We start from the raw sequence: 18,476 nt of genomic DNA, 5'->3' as shown, positions 1-18,476 counted from the left end.
ATGCTTGGTATGATTTCAATCTTCTTGAATTTGAAGAGACTTTGTTTGTGACCCAATTTGTGGTCTATTTTTGAATCTGTCCCATGAGCCCTTGAGTAGAATGTATATTCCGTGGCTTTGGGGTGAAGTGTTCTGAAGATGTCAATTAAGTCCATCTGATCTAGTGAGTCATTTAGGATTGCTGTTTCTTTGCTGATTGTTTTTCTAGAGGATTTATCCAGTGATGTCAATGGTGTATTAAAATCCCCTACTATGATTGTATTGTTGTCAATCTCTCCCCTGACATCTCCCAGGAGTTTTTTTTATGTATTTGGGTGCTCCTGCATTGGGTGCATATATGTTTACCAGTGTTATATCTTCTTGTTGTATCGATCCCTTTAGTATTATGAAGTGGCCTTCCTTATCTCTTGTTATGGCCTTCACTTTGAGGTCTATTTTGTCCGATATAAGTATTGCTACCCCAGCTTTCTTTTCCTTTCCATTTGCCTGAAAGATATTTTTCCATCCCTTCACTTTCAGTTTGTGTGAGTCCCTTCAAATGAGGTGGGTCTCTTGTAGACAGCAGATGTATGGGTCATATTTTTTAATCCATTCAGCCACTCAATGTCTTTTGTTTGGAGCATTTAGTCCGTTTACGTTTAAAGTTATTATTGAAAGGTACTTGTTTGTAGCCATTTCTTTTTTTGTGTGGCTGTTTTCTTTCTGAGCTTTTTATTTCTTCTTTTTACACCAGTCCCTTTAGGATTTCTTGCATTGCTGGTGTGGTGGTGATAAACTCCCTTAGCTTTTTTGTCTGTGAAGCTTCTTATTTCCCCTTCAATTTTGAATGATAGGCTTGCTGGATAGAGTATTCTTGGATTCAGTCCTTTGCTATGCATCACTTTGTAAATTTCCATCCATTCTTTTCTGGCCTGATGTGTTCCTGTTGAGAAGTCATTTGATAATCTAATGGGAGATCCCTTGTATGTAACTTTCCGTCTCTCTCTTGCAGCCTGTAGGATTCTCTCTTTGTCCTGAACATTTGCCATGGTAATTATGATGTGTCTTGGTGTGGGTCTTTTCGGGTTCACCTGGTTTGGGACTCTCTGGGCTTGTGTGACTTTTTTCTTCCCCACCTCAGGGAAGTTTTCTGATATTATTTCTTCGAATAGGTTTTCTAATCCTTGTTCCTCTTTCTGTTGTTCTGGTACCCCTATTATTCGTATGTTGTTTCGTTTCATGTTGTCCCAAAGCTCCCTTATGCTCTCCTTCTGTCTTTTAATTTTTTTCTCCAATTTCAGTACAGTTTGGGTGTGTTTTCCTTCCTTGTCTTCTAGTTCACTAATTCGGTCCTCTGCTGCTCCTAGTCTACTGTTGATACTTTCAATGGTGTTTTTTATTGCAATTATATCGCTCTTCATTTCTTCTTGGTTCTTACATAATTTATTGATTTTTTTCATCTGTTTCTTCTTGCTTCTTGCATTAGGTGTTGATTTTTTCCTCCATCCTGTTTGTGCACTCTAGGACTCTTATTCTGAATTCTTTTTCTGTCATGTTGCATGCCTCTATATCAGTTAGCTGCTTTTCTGGTGAGTCCTCCTTTTCTTTCCTTTGGGGGTTTCTTTGTCTACCCATGTTTGATCTCACCAACATATATAGATGTTGAGTCGTTCAGTGGCTGCTCCCTCCGTTGGTAGCAGGTCCTCTGGTGGGTGCTGTTCACAGCTTTGGTGGCTCTTCTGCTGGTGGAGGGAGGCTTCACACACAGCAACTGTTCCTCAGACAGAGCATGCGGTGATCAGGAGGCCGCTGTTGCTTGGATCTGCTGTGTTGATTTAAAGGCACAAAATACAACACAACAAGGCACAATGTACCAGATACTAAACACAAATGTATTTACGGTATCAATAACCCCAAATAAAGGTGGCCACCTGAGCTAAGAGAGTTGGGGGATAAGGAAGAAAGAAGAGAAAACAGGAAAAAAAAAAGGTAAGAGAGAAAAGAGAATGAAGTGAAAGAGGGGAGGAGACTGTTTATATGAGGAGAAAACTCCGATAGAACCGCCACTAATCTCAACAAATTCCAGCAACGGATCCCTGGAGATGATTACAAACTACAAACAACCAATAATATCAAGTGAGGCAAGGGAAAACAGAAGCACAAAAATAACTGGGGGGTGGGGGTGGGGGATGGGGGGGAACAGAAAAATAAGAAGAAAAAGCAGAACAACCTCACAAACAATCCTAAAATAAACCCCAATATACTCAACAATCAAGCAAACAACAACAAAACAATAGAGAGAAAAAAGAAAAAAAATTGGATAGTGAAGAAAGATAGGGGAGAGGTGTATAAAGATTTAGAGCAGGGGATTAGAAATAGGATATATAAGTAGGGTGAAATTTTGACAGGGGGTAAAAAGAATAGGGAAAATCTAAAGCAGGAATAGGGTAAGGGAAACAGGACAACAAAAGGGCAAAAGTGGGGAAGAGAGTTTTAGCACAGAGGCAAAATTGAGGTAGAGAAAAATGATGCTAAAGGAATGATGTAAATAAAATGGAGAGCACTAGTCCCAAAATAAAATAAAGAGAAAATAAAATGACACTTTAAGAAACGGTAAAATGGTAGCAGTAATAATACTGGTTAAAAATCAAAATGTAGTAATTAAAAGGGTAAAATCAGGTGATGAAAAAAGAAAAAAATGGTTTCTTAGTTAAAAGGTGAAAAAATAATTAAAAAAAATAATTAAAAATGTGCAGTAATGAAGGTGCTTCAGATCTTCTACTCTTCTTTTTGGCACGCCAGGTATTCAGGAGAATGTTGAATTTCCCTCCGATACACTCTTCCTCCGTGATTTTAAGGCAGGCCGTATTGGTTTCCCAGACAGCCTTTATCTGTGTTTACAGAAGTGTCAGTTCATGGCTCTGCCTCTGGGTGGCATTGTGTCGGGATTGACCTCCGAGGCTATAAGTCCTCTCTGACCAGGTGTTCTCTATTGTATCTGAAACTGGCTTGGGAAAGTTCTCTGCCCAGAGCTGGTTCCCCAGTCGTCACTCCCTGCTCTGTTTCCTAGGCTCCCCGAAAACAACCTTCCCTTACAGGCTCTGCGAGTGACCCCAGCTGGGTAATCCAATGCACTGGGTTCAACAATCAAACACACAGATTTAAGAGGAAGTGTATAAACAAGAGCCTGGGAAGCTGTGCGAAGTCGCAGGGCTCCACCTTCCAGATCTGCACGGAGTCTCTGCGTGCGCTCTGGCCCCTGGCTCCAAGTAGCCGGCAGACTGGCAAAATCTGAGGCTGCCTGTTTGCATCCAGTCCAACTATGGGCTTATTTATAGCATTCCCTTCTGCCAGCAGCCCTGGGGGAGCCCTTCCACATTCGTGGGTCACGCTGGCCCCAACAGCCACGGACTTTGCGGGGTGCAGATCCCCCCCTCACCCCCCCACGTGCGTTCCACTCTCCAACCTAAATTGGAAACCGTACCTTTTGGGGAAGTCTAACCTTTCTGTGGGGAGAAGCAGGGCTCCTCTGAGTTCACGTAGTCGTGCTGCTTGAGAGCCGTTGATTCCGGGTTAGTAGCCAATCTCTGAATGCTGGTAACAGCCACTCAAGATGGCGTGGTCTCCGTGGCTGAGCCGGTGCACACGGGAGAGGTTTCAGCCTCACTCCCTTTTTCTAGGAGTTCTCTGTCTTTCCTGGCTGCAGACTGTCTCTCAGCTGAATCTCCTCTGCTTATTCAGGCTGTATGTTACCCGTTTTAACTGCTCGCCCTTATCTGCTCCGGGACAAGGCACCAACATGTCCGTCTAAACCTCCGCCATTTTTTTCTCTTGATTTAGTTACTTTAAATCTTAAACATAAAACTTACTGAGTGATGATAGTGTCCACTACATTTTTTGTGTTTTTATATCCCAAGAATGTATACTAATTACCCACTCTATTTTTTGCCTTTTTTCAATTAAAATAAAATTTTCTAGATATTTTCATATTATTCTCCCAATAAGCTTTTTATAAAATTATTGCTATAAATTACTGTTTAACATGCCACTTTGAATTTTTTAAACCATCCTACTTTCAAAAAGTATTATTATTTTCATGTATTCTAATCACCCTCGACCTTATTTTAATTACTGTTATACCTAACACCTTTTAGTGATTCCAGAAATCTTATAATAAACTAAGTTTGAATTTTATATTCTAGTAAAACAGTATCAGTTTTATAGAACCTCATTAGTTTATTTTTATAGCTAATAGAATTATCTTAGTAATTGTCCCTGAAAATAGAACAATTCTTATTAACATGATTAATATTTCAGTATGGAACATATACTCATATTTTACATTGGCCTTGTCATCTTAACTGGCAAGTAACTTTAAGCATTTATTACAAATTTGTGTAGATAACAAATGCCAGGATTTAAGGCACTGGTATATTGGTTTTATAGTAAATTGGTTTATATGTATTAGAGTCATAATAATTATGAGATTCATAACTTTTAGAGGAAACTGCTAGAAAAGTATCAGTTAGATTTCTTTTGAGAAGAGGGGATAGCAGAACTAAGCTATGGCATTTAATGACCTGTAAATAGTTTAAGGAGCTAGATTATACATGAGATGTGACAAGTCAGGGCCTGAGGAGAGGATGTGACCTGCCACCACTGCTTCCTTATTGCCTAGCCACATTCCTGGCACCAGAGTTAGGACTCCAAAGTGTTTGCTAAAAGTACAGATACTGTGTCAGTTCCACCTCTGAGTTGTCCCATTAAAATGTCACAAGGGCAGCTGGCCCTGTGGGCACCAACCCTGAGACATGAGCAGGCAGAGGTGTCACACCACTCCAAAGCTCCACACCTTCTCAGTGTGTATTCTGAAGCTTGAATTCATGACTCAGTTTCCAAACATTTCATAAACATTGGGTATGTGCCCTGACCCTGAATCCAACCCAAGCCCTTTCATTGCATGGGTTGATACTCCAACCAACTGAGCCACAACAGCCAGGGCTCCTTGTTAGTTGCTTAGTTTAGTTAGGTTCTTCTTAGTGGGAAGACAAGACAGTATAATCAGTTGTGAAGTTATCTTTCTATATGTCTTTTGAAAAAATAATCTTTGGCAGCAATTTTGTGTTTTCGTTGTTATCTTTATTCTAATCTCTCTTGATAGCTTGCAAGGTTGAGTAAATCAAAACAGTGAGTATAATTAATTTTTCTAATTCTACTGGGGATCTTTCTGATTTGATTTCATATCACAGACTCATCAGTGACATGGTTGTGGGAAAGGAGGGAGGATAAATGCTCCATCACACAGCAACTGTGTTTCCACAAACTGGCTAGAAGTGTTACGTCCAGAGAGTTATATTAACCTGAAGAGAAAATAAAGACTAGTAGTAACCCTAGATGGTTTGGCTCAGTGGATAGAGCATCAGCCTGTGGTCCGAAGGGTCCTGGGTTTGATTCTGGTCAAGGGCAAGTATCTTTATTATTATTATTATTATTATTGTCTAAAGTTTTACACATGTCTCCTTTTTCCTCAATTGATCCCCCAACTCCCACGGGCAAGTATCTTGATTGCAGGCTCCTCCCCAGCCTGGGCCCTAGTCAGAGCACATGCAGGAGGCAACCAATCGATGTGTTTCTCTCACATTGATATTTTTCTTTGTCTCTCCCTCTCTCTTCCACTCTCTCTAAAAAAAATCAATGGAAAAATAAAATTGTGTGAGAATTAAAAAAAAAAAAGGTTAGTAGCAGAACAAGTAAACAGTAGACTAGATTTATTCTTTCTTCCTTTTTTATTATGAAACTAGAGCCTCGATGCACATAATTCATGCAAGAGTAGGCCTTCCTTCCCCAGGCTGTCAGCACTGGCTTCTCTTTGGCACCCTGGACCCGAGCTTCCCTCGCAGACCGGGCTTCATCCAGAGGTCGCTCAGAAGGATGTCTAGTCAAATTAGCATATCACGCTTTTATTATTATAGATTAGCGGCCCAGTATATGAAAATTCGTGCACTCAGGGGGTCCCTCAGCCAGGCCCGTACCCTCTCACAATGCGGGACCCCTCTGGTAGGGTCCATAGGCCTAGCCTGAGATCAGGGTCTATCGGGACTTTCCTTCCCCTGGCTGCAGGCAGCTGCCTCCCCCCTCCAGTGCCACTGCTTGCCATCTGTGCAGTGCTGCCTCCGTCCGCTCTCCTGCCACTAGACGCCTCCTTCTGCAGGCAACAGGCGTAGGGTGTGATGGCTTGGCTGGCCTGGGCCTCCCTCTGCGGGGCGATTGCTGGCCAGCTGCACACCTGCCATAGTATCACTGGTCGATGGCCTGGGCCTCCCTTCTTCTTCTTTTTTTTTTTTTTTTTAAGTAAGAGTGTTTACTGAGCGATACTGAACTGAGTACTATGAAGGGTTTACCAGGATGGAAATGCACCACAACCCGCCACCCCCAACACCCAGAGACTACAGTACTTAGAAGTTACATGCAATGGCCATAACTACTGAATATCTGTTTGTAACAAACCATGGCATATTTATACTGTATCACATTGAATGTTATAGAAATCCATTTATATATTGCTTGTATAAAATCTTTTATTTTGTAAAAAATATTTTTTAAAAAAATAAAGTATAAAAAGCATGTGAATGCTTTATCAGGACAGCCAGTCTGTAAACGTTCAGTGAGTATGTGCTTTGGAAGGGCATCCATGCCTCGTGCCCACAGCAGCTCCAACAGGGCCGGTGAGTGTGCGCCCTGCTGCCACTCCAGGCAGGACTGAGCTGGACCACTGTGGGTACAGCAGTGCCTGGCACTGTGTTTTTCTCCAGCCTTGCATCAAGATCAGGATCAGGGTCAGGGCTTGGGGCAGGTAGATTGCAGTTTCACTCTAAGTTCCGTATTTAGCCTAATTTTGGTTGCAACTCATGGCTTTTCCTGGCTACTCAGAAGTCCTTTGGGTGGGTGCCCTGACAGAGAGGTCGGAGAAGTGCCCACAGCTGCCTTGATGGGTGTCTCTCTGGCCCAGAGCCTCTGTCCTGCCTCCTGCAAGCCTGGCCCCAGGCAGAATAGGCCCCTCTCAGGACTACTTTGGTCTCAGCACTTGGTCCTGGGTTTCATCAGCCTGAGTTTCTTCCCCTGGTGTGGCTGATCTGAGTTTCACAAAAAGCCTGGCTGATGCTGGCTGTGCTGAGCCTCATTGTAGTTTTCCATGCAGCAAGGAAAAGTCCTCTGGGACCCTCCTTCTCCTCCCTCTCCTCCTCTTCCTCCTCTGAGCCCATGGTCACTTCTCCAGCTGCTCCAGCAGTGGGTTGCCTTATGGAATCGGGGGTCTTAACGCTGCTGGTCCTGACGATGCCAGTTGAGCATCAGGATAAGCTGCTGCCACTCCTGCCTCAGCTCCTCGATCTGGGTTTTCAGCTCCGCATTCATGAGCTCTAGCCACTCAGATTCCCGCTGCAGAAACTCCTTCCACTCCTTCTGGTTCCTGCATGGGGCTGCCGCCACTTTGTTCTTTTCCCAGCACCTTTTCCTCTGCTCCTCTTCCTCGTCTAGCTCATTTTTCACAGGTTGAGGCCTCTTGCCCAGTTTCACCTCCAAGAAGTGCAAAGGGGCGATCACGGCCCCAGTGTTGTGGATGTCAGCGTATTTCAGCTCCTCTGCAATCAGGGCTGAGCTGGGGAGTCCGGTTAGGGGGCCAAGCCCTGGCTGAGAGCCCACAGTCATGGAAGGGTCTGGGATCTGCCCAGGCATCATAGCAGGAGGAGTGGCAGTCCAGCCCTGCAGAAGCTGCAGGGGGAGGCTGCGACCCTGGGGCATGGGCCAGGCTGCAGGCACAATGCCTGCTCAGGAGCCGCCCTGGCAGCTTCCACTGCTGCCAGCGCCTTCCCTCGCAGCTCATCATCCCTCCCACAGGCTGTGGCCTAGGTCTCCCTCTTTGAGGCGATTGATCGCGGGGCTCTGCCTGCCTAACTCATCGCCCCTAACTACTCACCTGCCTACCTGATCACCCCCAGTCACTTGCCTGCCTACCTGATTGCCCCTAGCGGCTCGCCTGCCTACCTGATTGGCCCTAACTGATTGCTGAGGGGTGGGACTAGCCCAGCGAGGGGCTGTGGTGATTCTAGTCATTATGGTTGATGGGTTTTTTTTATATCGGACTAGAGGCCCTGTGCACGAAATTCATGCATGGGACGGGGATGTCCCTCAGCCCGGCCTGCACCCTCTCTAGTCTGGGACTCCTCAGGGGATGTCCAACTGTCCCTTAGGGATTGGACCTAAACCGGCAGTTGGACGTCCCTCTCACAATCTGGGATTGCTGCCTCCCAACCGCTCACCTGCCTTCTGGCCTGATCTCCCTTACTGCTCTCCCCTACCAGCCTGATCACTCCTAACTGCCTCTGCCTTGGCCCCGCCACCATGGCTTTGTCCAGAAGGACATCTGGTCTAATTAGCATATTGCCCTTTCATTAGTACAGATAGAGGCCTGGTGCACAGATGGGGGCCTGCTGGTCTGCCCTGAATGGGGTCCCGGATCAGGGTGATGGTTCCCTTGGGGGGGTGAGGCCTTCTTAGGCAAGGGGCTTGGGGCAGTGTGCAGCCTGCCATACCCCCATCGGTGTGTAGGGGGGCCCCCCCTGGGGGGGGCGTGGCTGGCCTGGGTGAGGGGCTGATGGCTGTTTGCAGGCTGGCCACGCCCCTATGGAAGATGGTCCCCGCCGGGGGCAGGCCAGCCTGGGCAAGGGCCTGGGGGAGGTTTGCAGGGTGGCCAAGCCCCCGGCTTTGTCCAGAAGGTCTCCGGAAGGTCTCCTGATCTAATTAGCATATTACTCTTTTATTAACATTCATAGATGTGAAATATGATGTATGATACATATATATAATGAAACAAATAATAAAGCCAACATCTGTATATCTAACACCCAGCTTAAAAAGTAAAAATTATCAATACATCTTCTTACCTTCTCTCAATAGTATTACCCTTTTTTTTCCTCTAGAAATAATCATTATTCTGAATTTTCTGGCTTTTTGGAAAGCATTTAGAGGGCATGTACATGCATTTGCAAACATGTCAAACTGGAAATTAGAATATGTTGGCACTGGGAATTAGAATCTCTGCTTACGCTAGGCATGATCATAATAGAATGTCCTATTACATGAAGGCAACTTATTTTAACTTAAATGGGATAAAAACAAAGTAGAGTATTCATGGTTAAAGTTAAGTACCATGGAAATAGTAGTGTCTTAGTCATTAATGAAGTGACTAAGACTCATTGTGTCGAGCCAGCTCAGCCAAGAGTTCCGTAAGCCTGAGTGAGGGTGGTGAATGGATGAAGAAATAACAGACAAAGAGAATAAGCTGGGTCTAGGTGGATCTTCCTGTGCCTGGCTGAGGCCACAGAGAGAGGTCCAGAGGCAAGCTGAGCCTTTATTTTATAGCCAGAGGTAAACAAGGTAGTGGTCACCATAGTTACAATGTTCTTGTGAGTTTCACTTGTTTTGGCAGCACTTGCTGCACCTCCCACAGCCCATTAGCTTCCCAGATAAGATCTAGGGAGTGTCATAAGGTCAAGCCTAATTATGCTAAGAAGACTGTGCCTTCTAAGCTGGGACTTGTTTGTGGCTTTGCCAACAGGTCAGTCCGAGGCTTAACCCTATAGCCACATCCTACATCTCACCCTTTTTTTATTTTTATGCTACTATAATGAAAGTAAAACTTAAGCATCAAGAACAAAACTCTGGCTATTAAAACAATAACAAAACAATGCCAATGCAAAACCCAAACTACAGACATGTTAACATTTTAAAACTTAAACATAAAATTCTGGCTATTAACAAAACAATGCCAATGTGTTAACATTTTAAAACTAGTAAGAATAACAAAACAATGCCAATGCAAAACAGCAATAAGTGACAAATCAAACTACAGTAACATTTTTCTACTAAATGAAAGTTTATTTTGCTTATCTACACAGAGTCCTCAGACTTGGCTGCACAAGCCTTTGTAGAAGACTGGAAGCTAACCAATGCTAGCATAGCAGAAACATGATTGAGGGAGTAGCTTCCACATCTTGTTTTTCTACCATCTGCTGGGCCTCAGTTGTTAACTTCTTCAGCTGACCCCATGTTGGCACCTCAGTCCCTTGCATAGCCTTCCCTTTCTTCTTTTTTCCACTTTTCTGTCATTGGGGCAACTCGTAAGTCTTTGGAAGATGAGACAAGGAGCTTCTCTGGGTCCATTGTGGTGATGCACATAATGTTCTGGTACCCAAATTGTCTGCACTGCCCCTTCTGGAAAGATACAAAACACAACCTCTTCCCCACATCATTACTAGATCTGGTAAAAATCTTGTCTGGTTTTTGTAGCCTTCCACCAGGCTAAGTCAGCAGAGGCTATTGTACAGGAAGCCTGATGCCTTTCAGATGCTGTCTGTATTGTAATTCAAAAAATTTAACACATAACATTCTTCAATTTAACAGACACATTCTTCTCCCCTTTTTTTATTTTTATAGTTGCATTATAAGACGAGGATTGGCTCTTTCTGCTATTGCCTGAGTCCTCATCTATCACCCCAGGGAGAACTTGCCAATTCTTCACTTTCCTGGGGTGGCATGGTACTGAGCTGTCTGGAAAGGCTGCAGTAGGGTTAAGTATAAGGCTCCTTAGGCCTACCTTCTCCCATGCCTCTACATGTACCTTTCCTTACTCAGAAAACCCTGTCCAGGTTTTACTTACAAAATCCAACAAATCAAAAAGATCTTCATACCTCACAGAACAGCCCCGTGCTTAGAGCACAGCATTAAGCATTGAATATGTATAAATTCTTTTCCTACAATCCTTAATTTCCCATATTTTACACCTAGTTATATCACTGAACTTCGCTCCTTACCTTCCTTCTTGTTTTCTGCACATGTTTTACTGGAGCATCCTTTCACCTGACAGCTGTAGTTCCCCCGAACTCAGGCCCAGTGTGGGGCACCACATGTGCCGAGCCAGCTCAGCCAAGGGTTCAAAAGTCTGAGTGAGGGCAGGGAAAGGACGAAGAAATGACAGGCACAGAGAATAAGCTGGGTCTAGGTCAGTGATGGCGAGCCTATGACACGCATGTCAGAGGTGACACGCGAACTCATTTTTTTGGTTGATTTTTCTTTGTTAAATGGCATTTAAATATATAAAATAAATATCAAAAATATAAATCTTTGTTTTACTATGGTTGCAAATATCAAAAAATTTCTATATGTGACACAGCACCAGAGTTAAGTTAGGGTTTTTCAAAATGCTGACACGTTGAACTCAAAAGGTTCACCATCATTGGTCTAGGTGGATCTTCCTTTGCCTGGCTGAGGCCACAGAGAGAGATCCAGAGGCAAGCTGAGCCTTTATTTTATAGCCAGAGGTAAACAAGGTAGTGGTCACCATAGTTACAATGTTCTTGTGAGTTTCACTTGTTTTGGCAGCACTTGCTGCACCTCCCACAGCCCATTAGCTTCCAAGATACTATAATAGCAGGGGTCCTCAAACTACGCCCGTGGGCCATGTGCAGCCCCCTGAAAACATTAATCCAGCCCGCCGGATGTTTTTGCCGCCGCTGCCTGTCCCGCTTAGCAGCCGACTCATCCCAGGCCCGCAGTGCGCATGTGTGGAATGTCTGAGGGACAGTGAACTGGGCCCCTGTTTAAAAAGTTTGGGGACCTCTGCTATAGTAGTATATAGTATAACTAGTATACTATAGTTATGTAATATATTACCACTGGGGGAAACAGGGTGAAGGTGCACAGGTGTCTATGTATTATTTTTGCATACTTCCAGTGAGTCTGTACTTATTGATATATATAAAACCCTAATATGTAAATAGACTGAACGGCAGAACAACCGAACAACCAGACGCTATGGCATGCACTGACCATCAGGGAGCACGTGCAGAACATGGTGGGCATTGGCAACAGGTGGCAGAGCATGGAACATGGCGGGTGTCAGCTGTGGCGGGATGGTGGATCAGGTGAGCAGAGGCATCAGACCACGGCTGGGTGCAGGTCACTGTCGTCGGGGCGAGCCTCTGGTGGTTACTGAAAATTCTTTGCTCCAGCGCGCCACAGTCCTGCCCAGTGTTCGTACCTGCTGCCGGCACTGGCCCCACTTGCACCCACTGCCAGCACTCGGCGCTGATCCTGATTGCTTTGTGCTGTCAGTGGGTGCAAATGGCGGCTGCCAGCCCTGATAGCCCCTGAGGGCTTTTCCACCTCCCCCTGCTCCTGAGGGGTGATTGGGGCAGCAGCCGCTGCTCACACCTGCTGCTGGCACCAGACCCAATCACTCCGTGCTGTCAGCGGGTACAGGGGGGGCCAGTGCCATCAGCCAGTGGGAGCAGCGGTGGTGGGAGCTGGGCTGCCAGCTGACAGGGGACCCAAGGACTGTGGCTGGAGGGGCCAGTCAGGGGTGTGGAGGATGGGCCGAGAACCACCCTTGTGCCCACTGCAGCCTTGAGGCCCGCATTTCTTTTCAAGGTGCACAAATTCATGCACTGGGCCCTAGTTTATAAATTAAAAGTAAGTAAAAAAGAAAAAAGAAAAACACTAACTAGAATTTTCTGTAGGTTTTATAGTTGTGGGGGCTGTGCACTGACCTCTCTGTCAGTGCACAGAGAGGAATGGCTTTCCGTGTCCTGGGGACAAGGCTCCCATGATCCTTGAGCTATGATGGTTCTTAGGCCTGTCAACTGACAAGTCCCACTTGTGAGATAACCACTGGGTTAGTAGATCTAGATACATCTGAAGACTTGAAACAGGGGCACATCTTTGGGGACTGGCTCTGGCTTCTTACTCTATTACTGTCACATTTTAACTCAGTGAGCACACAGAAGTCATGGGACTAATATTAACGTTATCCTCTATTTCTTTTCTTTCTTTCATTAGAGAATTTTTCTAAGAGTTTACTTGAACCAAAACTAACAACAATACTAGGAAAGCAAGATGTTAAATGCTCCCTCCTATATTTCTACTGAATTGCAGCGTCCCATGTCCATTCATTTACATTATACCAATGATAATGCAAGGAGAGAACTCTCTCAAGGGGCCCTTTGCAAGGTAGACAAACAATCCCTTCTTTTTGTTGCTGTCCCCTGAACATCTATCTGAACTGTGTTGCTCAAGCCATACACGATTCTCTGGAGGCCACCTAAAAAACCTTGGCACACAACTCCCTGCATCTGGATCTGCTTCCTTTCTCTTCCAGTCTTTTTGTCTAAAGAGCTCTTAGTCTTCAAAAAAGTGTAAGCATCATCTCCTATCTCCACTAGCAAGCCTTTCTGGATCCCACACTTTCACAGCTTTCAACCCTACTCCAACAGGCAAATTTAACCGAGTCTTTTTCTGGGCATCCTACCGCAACCTCCATTAGAAAAAGTTCCATTAGCACATTTATCTCAGTATATTGCCATTATTAGGTTAAACATGGCTATTCCTTCTGGACTGAAGAACTTTTGAGAGCAGAGGTTTTTGTGACATTCATTTTGGTATTTCAGTGCCTAAGAGCAATGACATGCTGTGGGTAATCAGTAATATTTAGTGAATGAAGGAGTCAGGCCAGTGACCTGCCTGCCTCCTGTGCAGTTCAGAGAATGGCAGCCCAGGTTCCTGGGCAATTCATTTCAGCCCAAGCCAGGTGTTTTGCAGAGTCAGGAGGGCTCTGGCTGGTGTCCTCAAACTCTTGTCTCTGCTGAGGTTGCCGTTGTGTGACTCCCTGTGTCTCAGTTTCCTTGTCTTCAATTCTGGACAGTAAAAGCATGTATCTCCTCATGATGCTTTTGGAAGGATTACAGGAGATAACGCATCAAAAGCTCTTAGTGGAATGTCTGATAAAGGTTAAACTGTAGAATGACTGAAAGAAATGACTTGAGGTTGCCTGTTCATTTATTGAGCATCTACTGTATGTCGGGTTCTGCAGAGAAGCAATCGCAACACACTGGGTGGTCTTCACACGGGTGGCAGGGAATCAGGGAAGGTTTCCTGAAAGCTGAGTATTGTTAGGGAGCAGCGTGGAAAGGCGGTGTTCTAGACAGTCAGCAGGCTCCTCTGAAGCTGTGTGGGAGTGTGCACAGCTGAAAGAGGTGGGCCAAGCGCTGGAACCCAAGTTGAATGCCAGTCCTGATTAGTTATTAGCCGCGTGACTTTGGCCAAGTGACTGAATCTCTCTGGACTCCCCCAAATGTAAAAAAGTCTGTTAAGAATACCTGCCTGCCAGGGTTCTAGAGACCACGTGATCCTGAAGGCCACATGCGCTCTAGGTAGAAGCTACAAAACTCCAGGGTGAGTCACTGTGGAACTGCGGGGTCTCAGCTCCACAGCGGGAGCCTGGGTTTCCTCTGTGAGCATGCGCAGGGCGCCCGCCCGGCCCATCAGGCACTGCAGCAGGCGCCCTGGGGGCTGGCAGGACCCTGACCCCAAGATGGGGCGCCCAGGGAAGTGGAGGCGCTTGTGTCGGAGAAGGCGATGGTGTGGTGCGGGTAGCAGCTTCATATACTGGGTGGATGGATGGTTGCAGGTGCCTACATCCTCCTGCAGGAGGAGGAAGGGGAGAGGGAGGGGGAGGAGGACGCTCTGCAGGGCATGGTCTCTGCTGTCCTGGTGAGAAGCGGGAAGAGACTCATTTCTTGAGCCTCTGGCAGCCCCTGTCAGGTCTTTGTAGCCCCGTCCCCTGCCCCGTGTCCCAGAGGATCAGCGGCCTTTCCTGGGAGAGGAGCACTCTTCCCGAGTTCTGGGCCTGGGGGCAGGGGGTCCTCCTTCTCAGGGTGTGAGGAAGCAGGAAGGTTGTCGGTGCACAGAGAGGAATGGCTTTCCATGTCCTGGGGACAAGGCTCCTGATGCCCGTGGTGAGCCTTCTTCGGGAGGCGTTGAAATGTCCACCTGGGAGTTTACCACCAATGTCTGACGCCCAGTCTCATTCCCATCCTCTGGCAGTGGCAGAGGGGGACAAGGTGCTCTGAGCTGTCTCTGTCCTGGAGGAGGCGGTTCCACAGCTTCTCAGGGCAAAAGCCTCTCCTTTCTATTTTGGAAGGAGGAGTCCAAACAGGTAAGCCCGGTAGAGGTCTCTAGGCCCAGGCAGAACTGAAGCGCATCTTGTGCTTTATCCTTTACTAGAGGCCAGGTGCAGAGATTCATGAAATTGGGGGTGGGGGGTTGGGACCCCTCAGCCCCACCTGCGCCCAACTGATAACTTAGGAAGAAGCCCTGAGTGGTGCTCCCCCTGTGGAAGGGCACTGACCACCAGGAGGCAGCTCCTGCATTGAGCGTGTGCCCCCTGGTGGTCAGTGCATGTCATAGCGACTGGTCTTTCTGCTTTTCGGTTGATTTGCATATTAGCTTTTTATTATATAGGGTTTATTATATAGGATAGGATAGTATTTACAAATGCAGTAGTCATTGCTGTGTGTTTTGGGGGGATGTACGGGAGTGATGAGTGGGAGTAGAAATAAGAGATCAGAGTTTTTAAAAAGAAAGATAAACTTGGCACTTAGCCTCTTAGAGGCAGATTGAAGAACTCATAAATATGTACTTTAAGCTGTGTTTAAGTAGTAGGTCACCAAATTGTCTGCCTTTCCTCATCATTTCTGCTGCCTTCATCTCCACTAACACTTGGTGAAAGGGTAGCTTATTGATCAGGTGCGTGGTTGCAATATAACACTAATGCAGCTGTCCCAGGACCTCCTGGCTAGGGCCCCTGAGAGCATGCACGGGTGAGATTGGCTTACTTTTGGGAAAGCCTTAACACAGCTTGTGATGAAGCTCATGAGTTCAGTGGAAATACAACACAGTAGGATCAATTCTTTTTTTTTTTTTTTTTTTTTTTTTTTTTTTTTTTTGGACCCTGACAGTATAGATTGTAGAGTGAAAGAGTAGGACACAAGCAATTTCAGTTAGTTTTTATTTCCAGCTGGGAAGTTTATAATACTCCATGAAAAAGAAGTTGATGTAACTTGGGTACCCATTGGTACCAACTCCTTGACCTGTTTTTTTCATGGTGTCATTATTTGGAGCTGTATGTCCGCTGACTAAGACAGACATGAATTTGCCTTAGACAATTAACAGTCTCTTGACATGAAGGTGATAAACCTTGGAGAACATACTGAGTTGAGTATATCGGCCAAAGAAGAGTTCACGGAGGAGAAGGGTTTTGACGTAGGCAACAAGTTGTTGCTCCAAAAGAATGAGGAAGACTGCTCTGAGTTGGAATCCTTTCCTCTGGATCTTGTCAGGATGGAGTGGGTGCTTTTGACCTAGCAGGTGTGGATTCTGGGACTCGCACACAGGATTACTTCTGCGTCCAGAGCCTCGGAGGGAAACGTACTCTCTGTTGTGTGGCTCCCAAACCCTCTTCCTGGTTTCTTCTCATCACCAGCTGTGCTCTCTGCATAGGCTTTGTTCAGGTTGAGGGGACCCTAGGAAATTAATTAATTGATCTTCTTTTCCAACCAGGAAGAAGATTCCCTTCTTAACATATGCGAGGAGATTGTGGAACGATGGTCAGAAACTCAGAGAGTTGTCACCAAAGTGAAAAAAGAAGGTAGTGCTGATGTCTAGCCTGCATTGTGTTTTCCAATAACCTTTACTATTAAGCTGTCACGGAGAGGGTTTTTAGTTTTCTCCTGTAAATACTCATTATCCCTAAAATAATTTAATCTGTCAAACACCCAACAGCTTTAACTTTTTAAGTGAATATTGGTTTCCTTTTCTCTTTTCTACTTTTTCACTTCAGCTAACCACAATAATCTTCATTGTGTTTTATGCTTTTTTTTTTCTTTTTAATCCTCTTTCCACTGCCCCTTGTAGATTTGCATTGCAGGGATAGGATCATCTATATTTTCCCACTTTTTTGGCTTGATAAACTCTTTTCCGTTTTTATTTTTATGTTTTAATTAAATATTTATTGTTGAAAGTATTACATATGTCCCCCTTTTCCACCCCATTGGCCATCCGGATCTGGGCTTTTGTTTGCTGGGAGCTTTTTGACTACTCCTTCTGTTTCATCAGTTCTTATTGGCCTATTCAAGTTTTCTAATTCTTTCTGATTCAGTTTTGGGAGATTGTATTTTTCTAGGAAATTGTCCATTTCATCCACATTATCTAGCTTGTTGGCATATAGTTGTTTATAGTGTTTTCTTACAATCCTTTGTATTTCTGTGGTGTCCATTTTTATATCATCTCTTTTGCTTCTGGTTTTATTTATTTGAGTCCTCTCTTTGTTTCCTGATGAGTCTGGCCAATGGGTCATCAATCTTGTTTATCTTTACAAAGAACCAGCTCTTGGTTTCATTGTGGTTTTTTGTTCGTTTGTGTTTGTTTTGTTGTTGATTTTTCTCTCTGTATCATCTTTCTGCTCTAATCTTTATTATTTCCTTCATTCTACTTACTCTGGGCTCTTCTTTTTCTAATTCTTTAAGTAGTGAGGTTAAATAGTTTATTATTAATTTTTGTTGTTTTTTGAGACAGGCCTGTAGTGCTATGAACTTCCCTTTCAGGACTGCTTTTGCTGTGTCCCAAAGATTTGGGATTGCTGTGTGTTCATTTTCATTTGTTTCCAGGAAGTTTTTTATTTCTTTCTTGATCTCATTGGTAAGCCAATCATTGTTTAATAACATGCTATTTGGTCTCCATGTGTTTGAATGTTTTGGGGTGTTTTTACTGTAGTTGATTTCTAATTTCATTCCATTGTCATCTGAGAAGATGCTTGATATGATTTCAGTCTTCTTGAACTAGAGACTTGTTTGTGTCCTAACATGTGGCCTGTCTTTGAGAATGTTCTATGTGCACTTGAGAAGAATGTATATTCTGTGGCTTTTGGGTAATATGTTCTATAAATGTCAATTATATCCATCAGACCCAGAGTGTCACTTAGAGTCACTATTTCCTTGTTAATTTTTTGTCTAGGAGATCTATTCAGTGAAGTCAGTGGGGTGTTAAATTCCCCTACTATGACTATATTGTTATTGATGTCTCCAATTAAAGTCCTCTAGAAGGTTTTTTTTTTTTTTAATATATATATTTAGGTGCTCCTGTATCGGGTGCATATATGTTTACCATGGTTATACCCTCTTTTTGGATCAATCCCTTTAGTATGATGTAGTGACCTTTGTTGTCTCTTGTGATGGCCTTCATTTTGAAGTCTATTTAGTCATATATGAGTATTGTCAACCCAGCTTTCTGTTTTATTCCATTTGCATGGAATATTTTTTTTCCATTCCTTCACTGTCACTCTATGTGATTCTTTTGCTCTGAGGTATGTCTCTTGTAAACAGCATATAATTGGGTCATATTTCTTTATATCTATTCAGCTACCATATGTCTTTTTATTGGAGCATTTAATGCAGTTACATTTAAGGTTCTTATTGATAGGTACTTATTTATTGCCACTTTAATTCTGTATGCCTGTTTCTCTCTCTCTTTCTTCTCATGATAGCTGTCCCTTTAACATTTCCTTGCAGTGCTAGTTTGGTGGTGACAAACTCCTTTTATCTTTTTGT

At 44.5% G+C, this 18,476-nt stretch overlaps 2 protein-coding genes across 2 annotated transcripts in view; one reads left to right on the top strand and one right to left on the bottom strand.

Annotated features, from left to right (window-relative positions):
* LOC308523033 (uncharacterized protein) overlaps positions 1–18,476 on the top strand; it is a 128,250-nt gene that overhangs the window by 37,577 nt on the left and 72,197 nt on the right. The window lies entirely within an intron of this gene.
* On the bottom strand, positions 7,294–7,716 carry LOC308527989 (jun dimerization protein 2-like; the record flags this gene model as incomplete). The annotated part of the gene is made up of 1 exon (XM_081103442.1): positions 7,294–7,716. The coding sequence occupies one exon, from the start codon at positions 7,714–7,716 to the stop codon at positions 7,294–7,296; it is 423 nt and encodes a 140-aa protein (XP_080959568.1).

The sequence above is a fragment of the Myotis nattereri genome, assembly GCF_964212035.1.
Source record: "Myotis nattereri genome assembly, chromosome: 1".
NCBI lineage: Eukaryota > Metazoa > Chordata > Mammalia > Chiroptera > Vespertilionidae > Myotis > Myotis nattereri.
The sequence above is the reverse complement of the archived record's forward strand: the minus strand, read 5'-3'. Positions and strand labels throughout refer to the sequence as shown.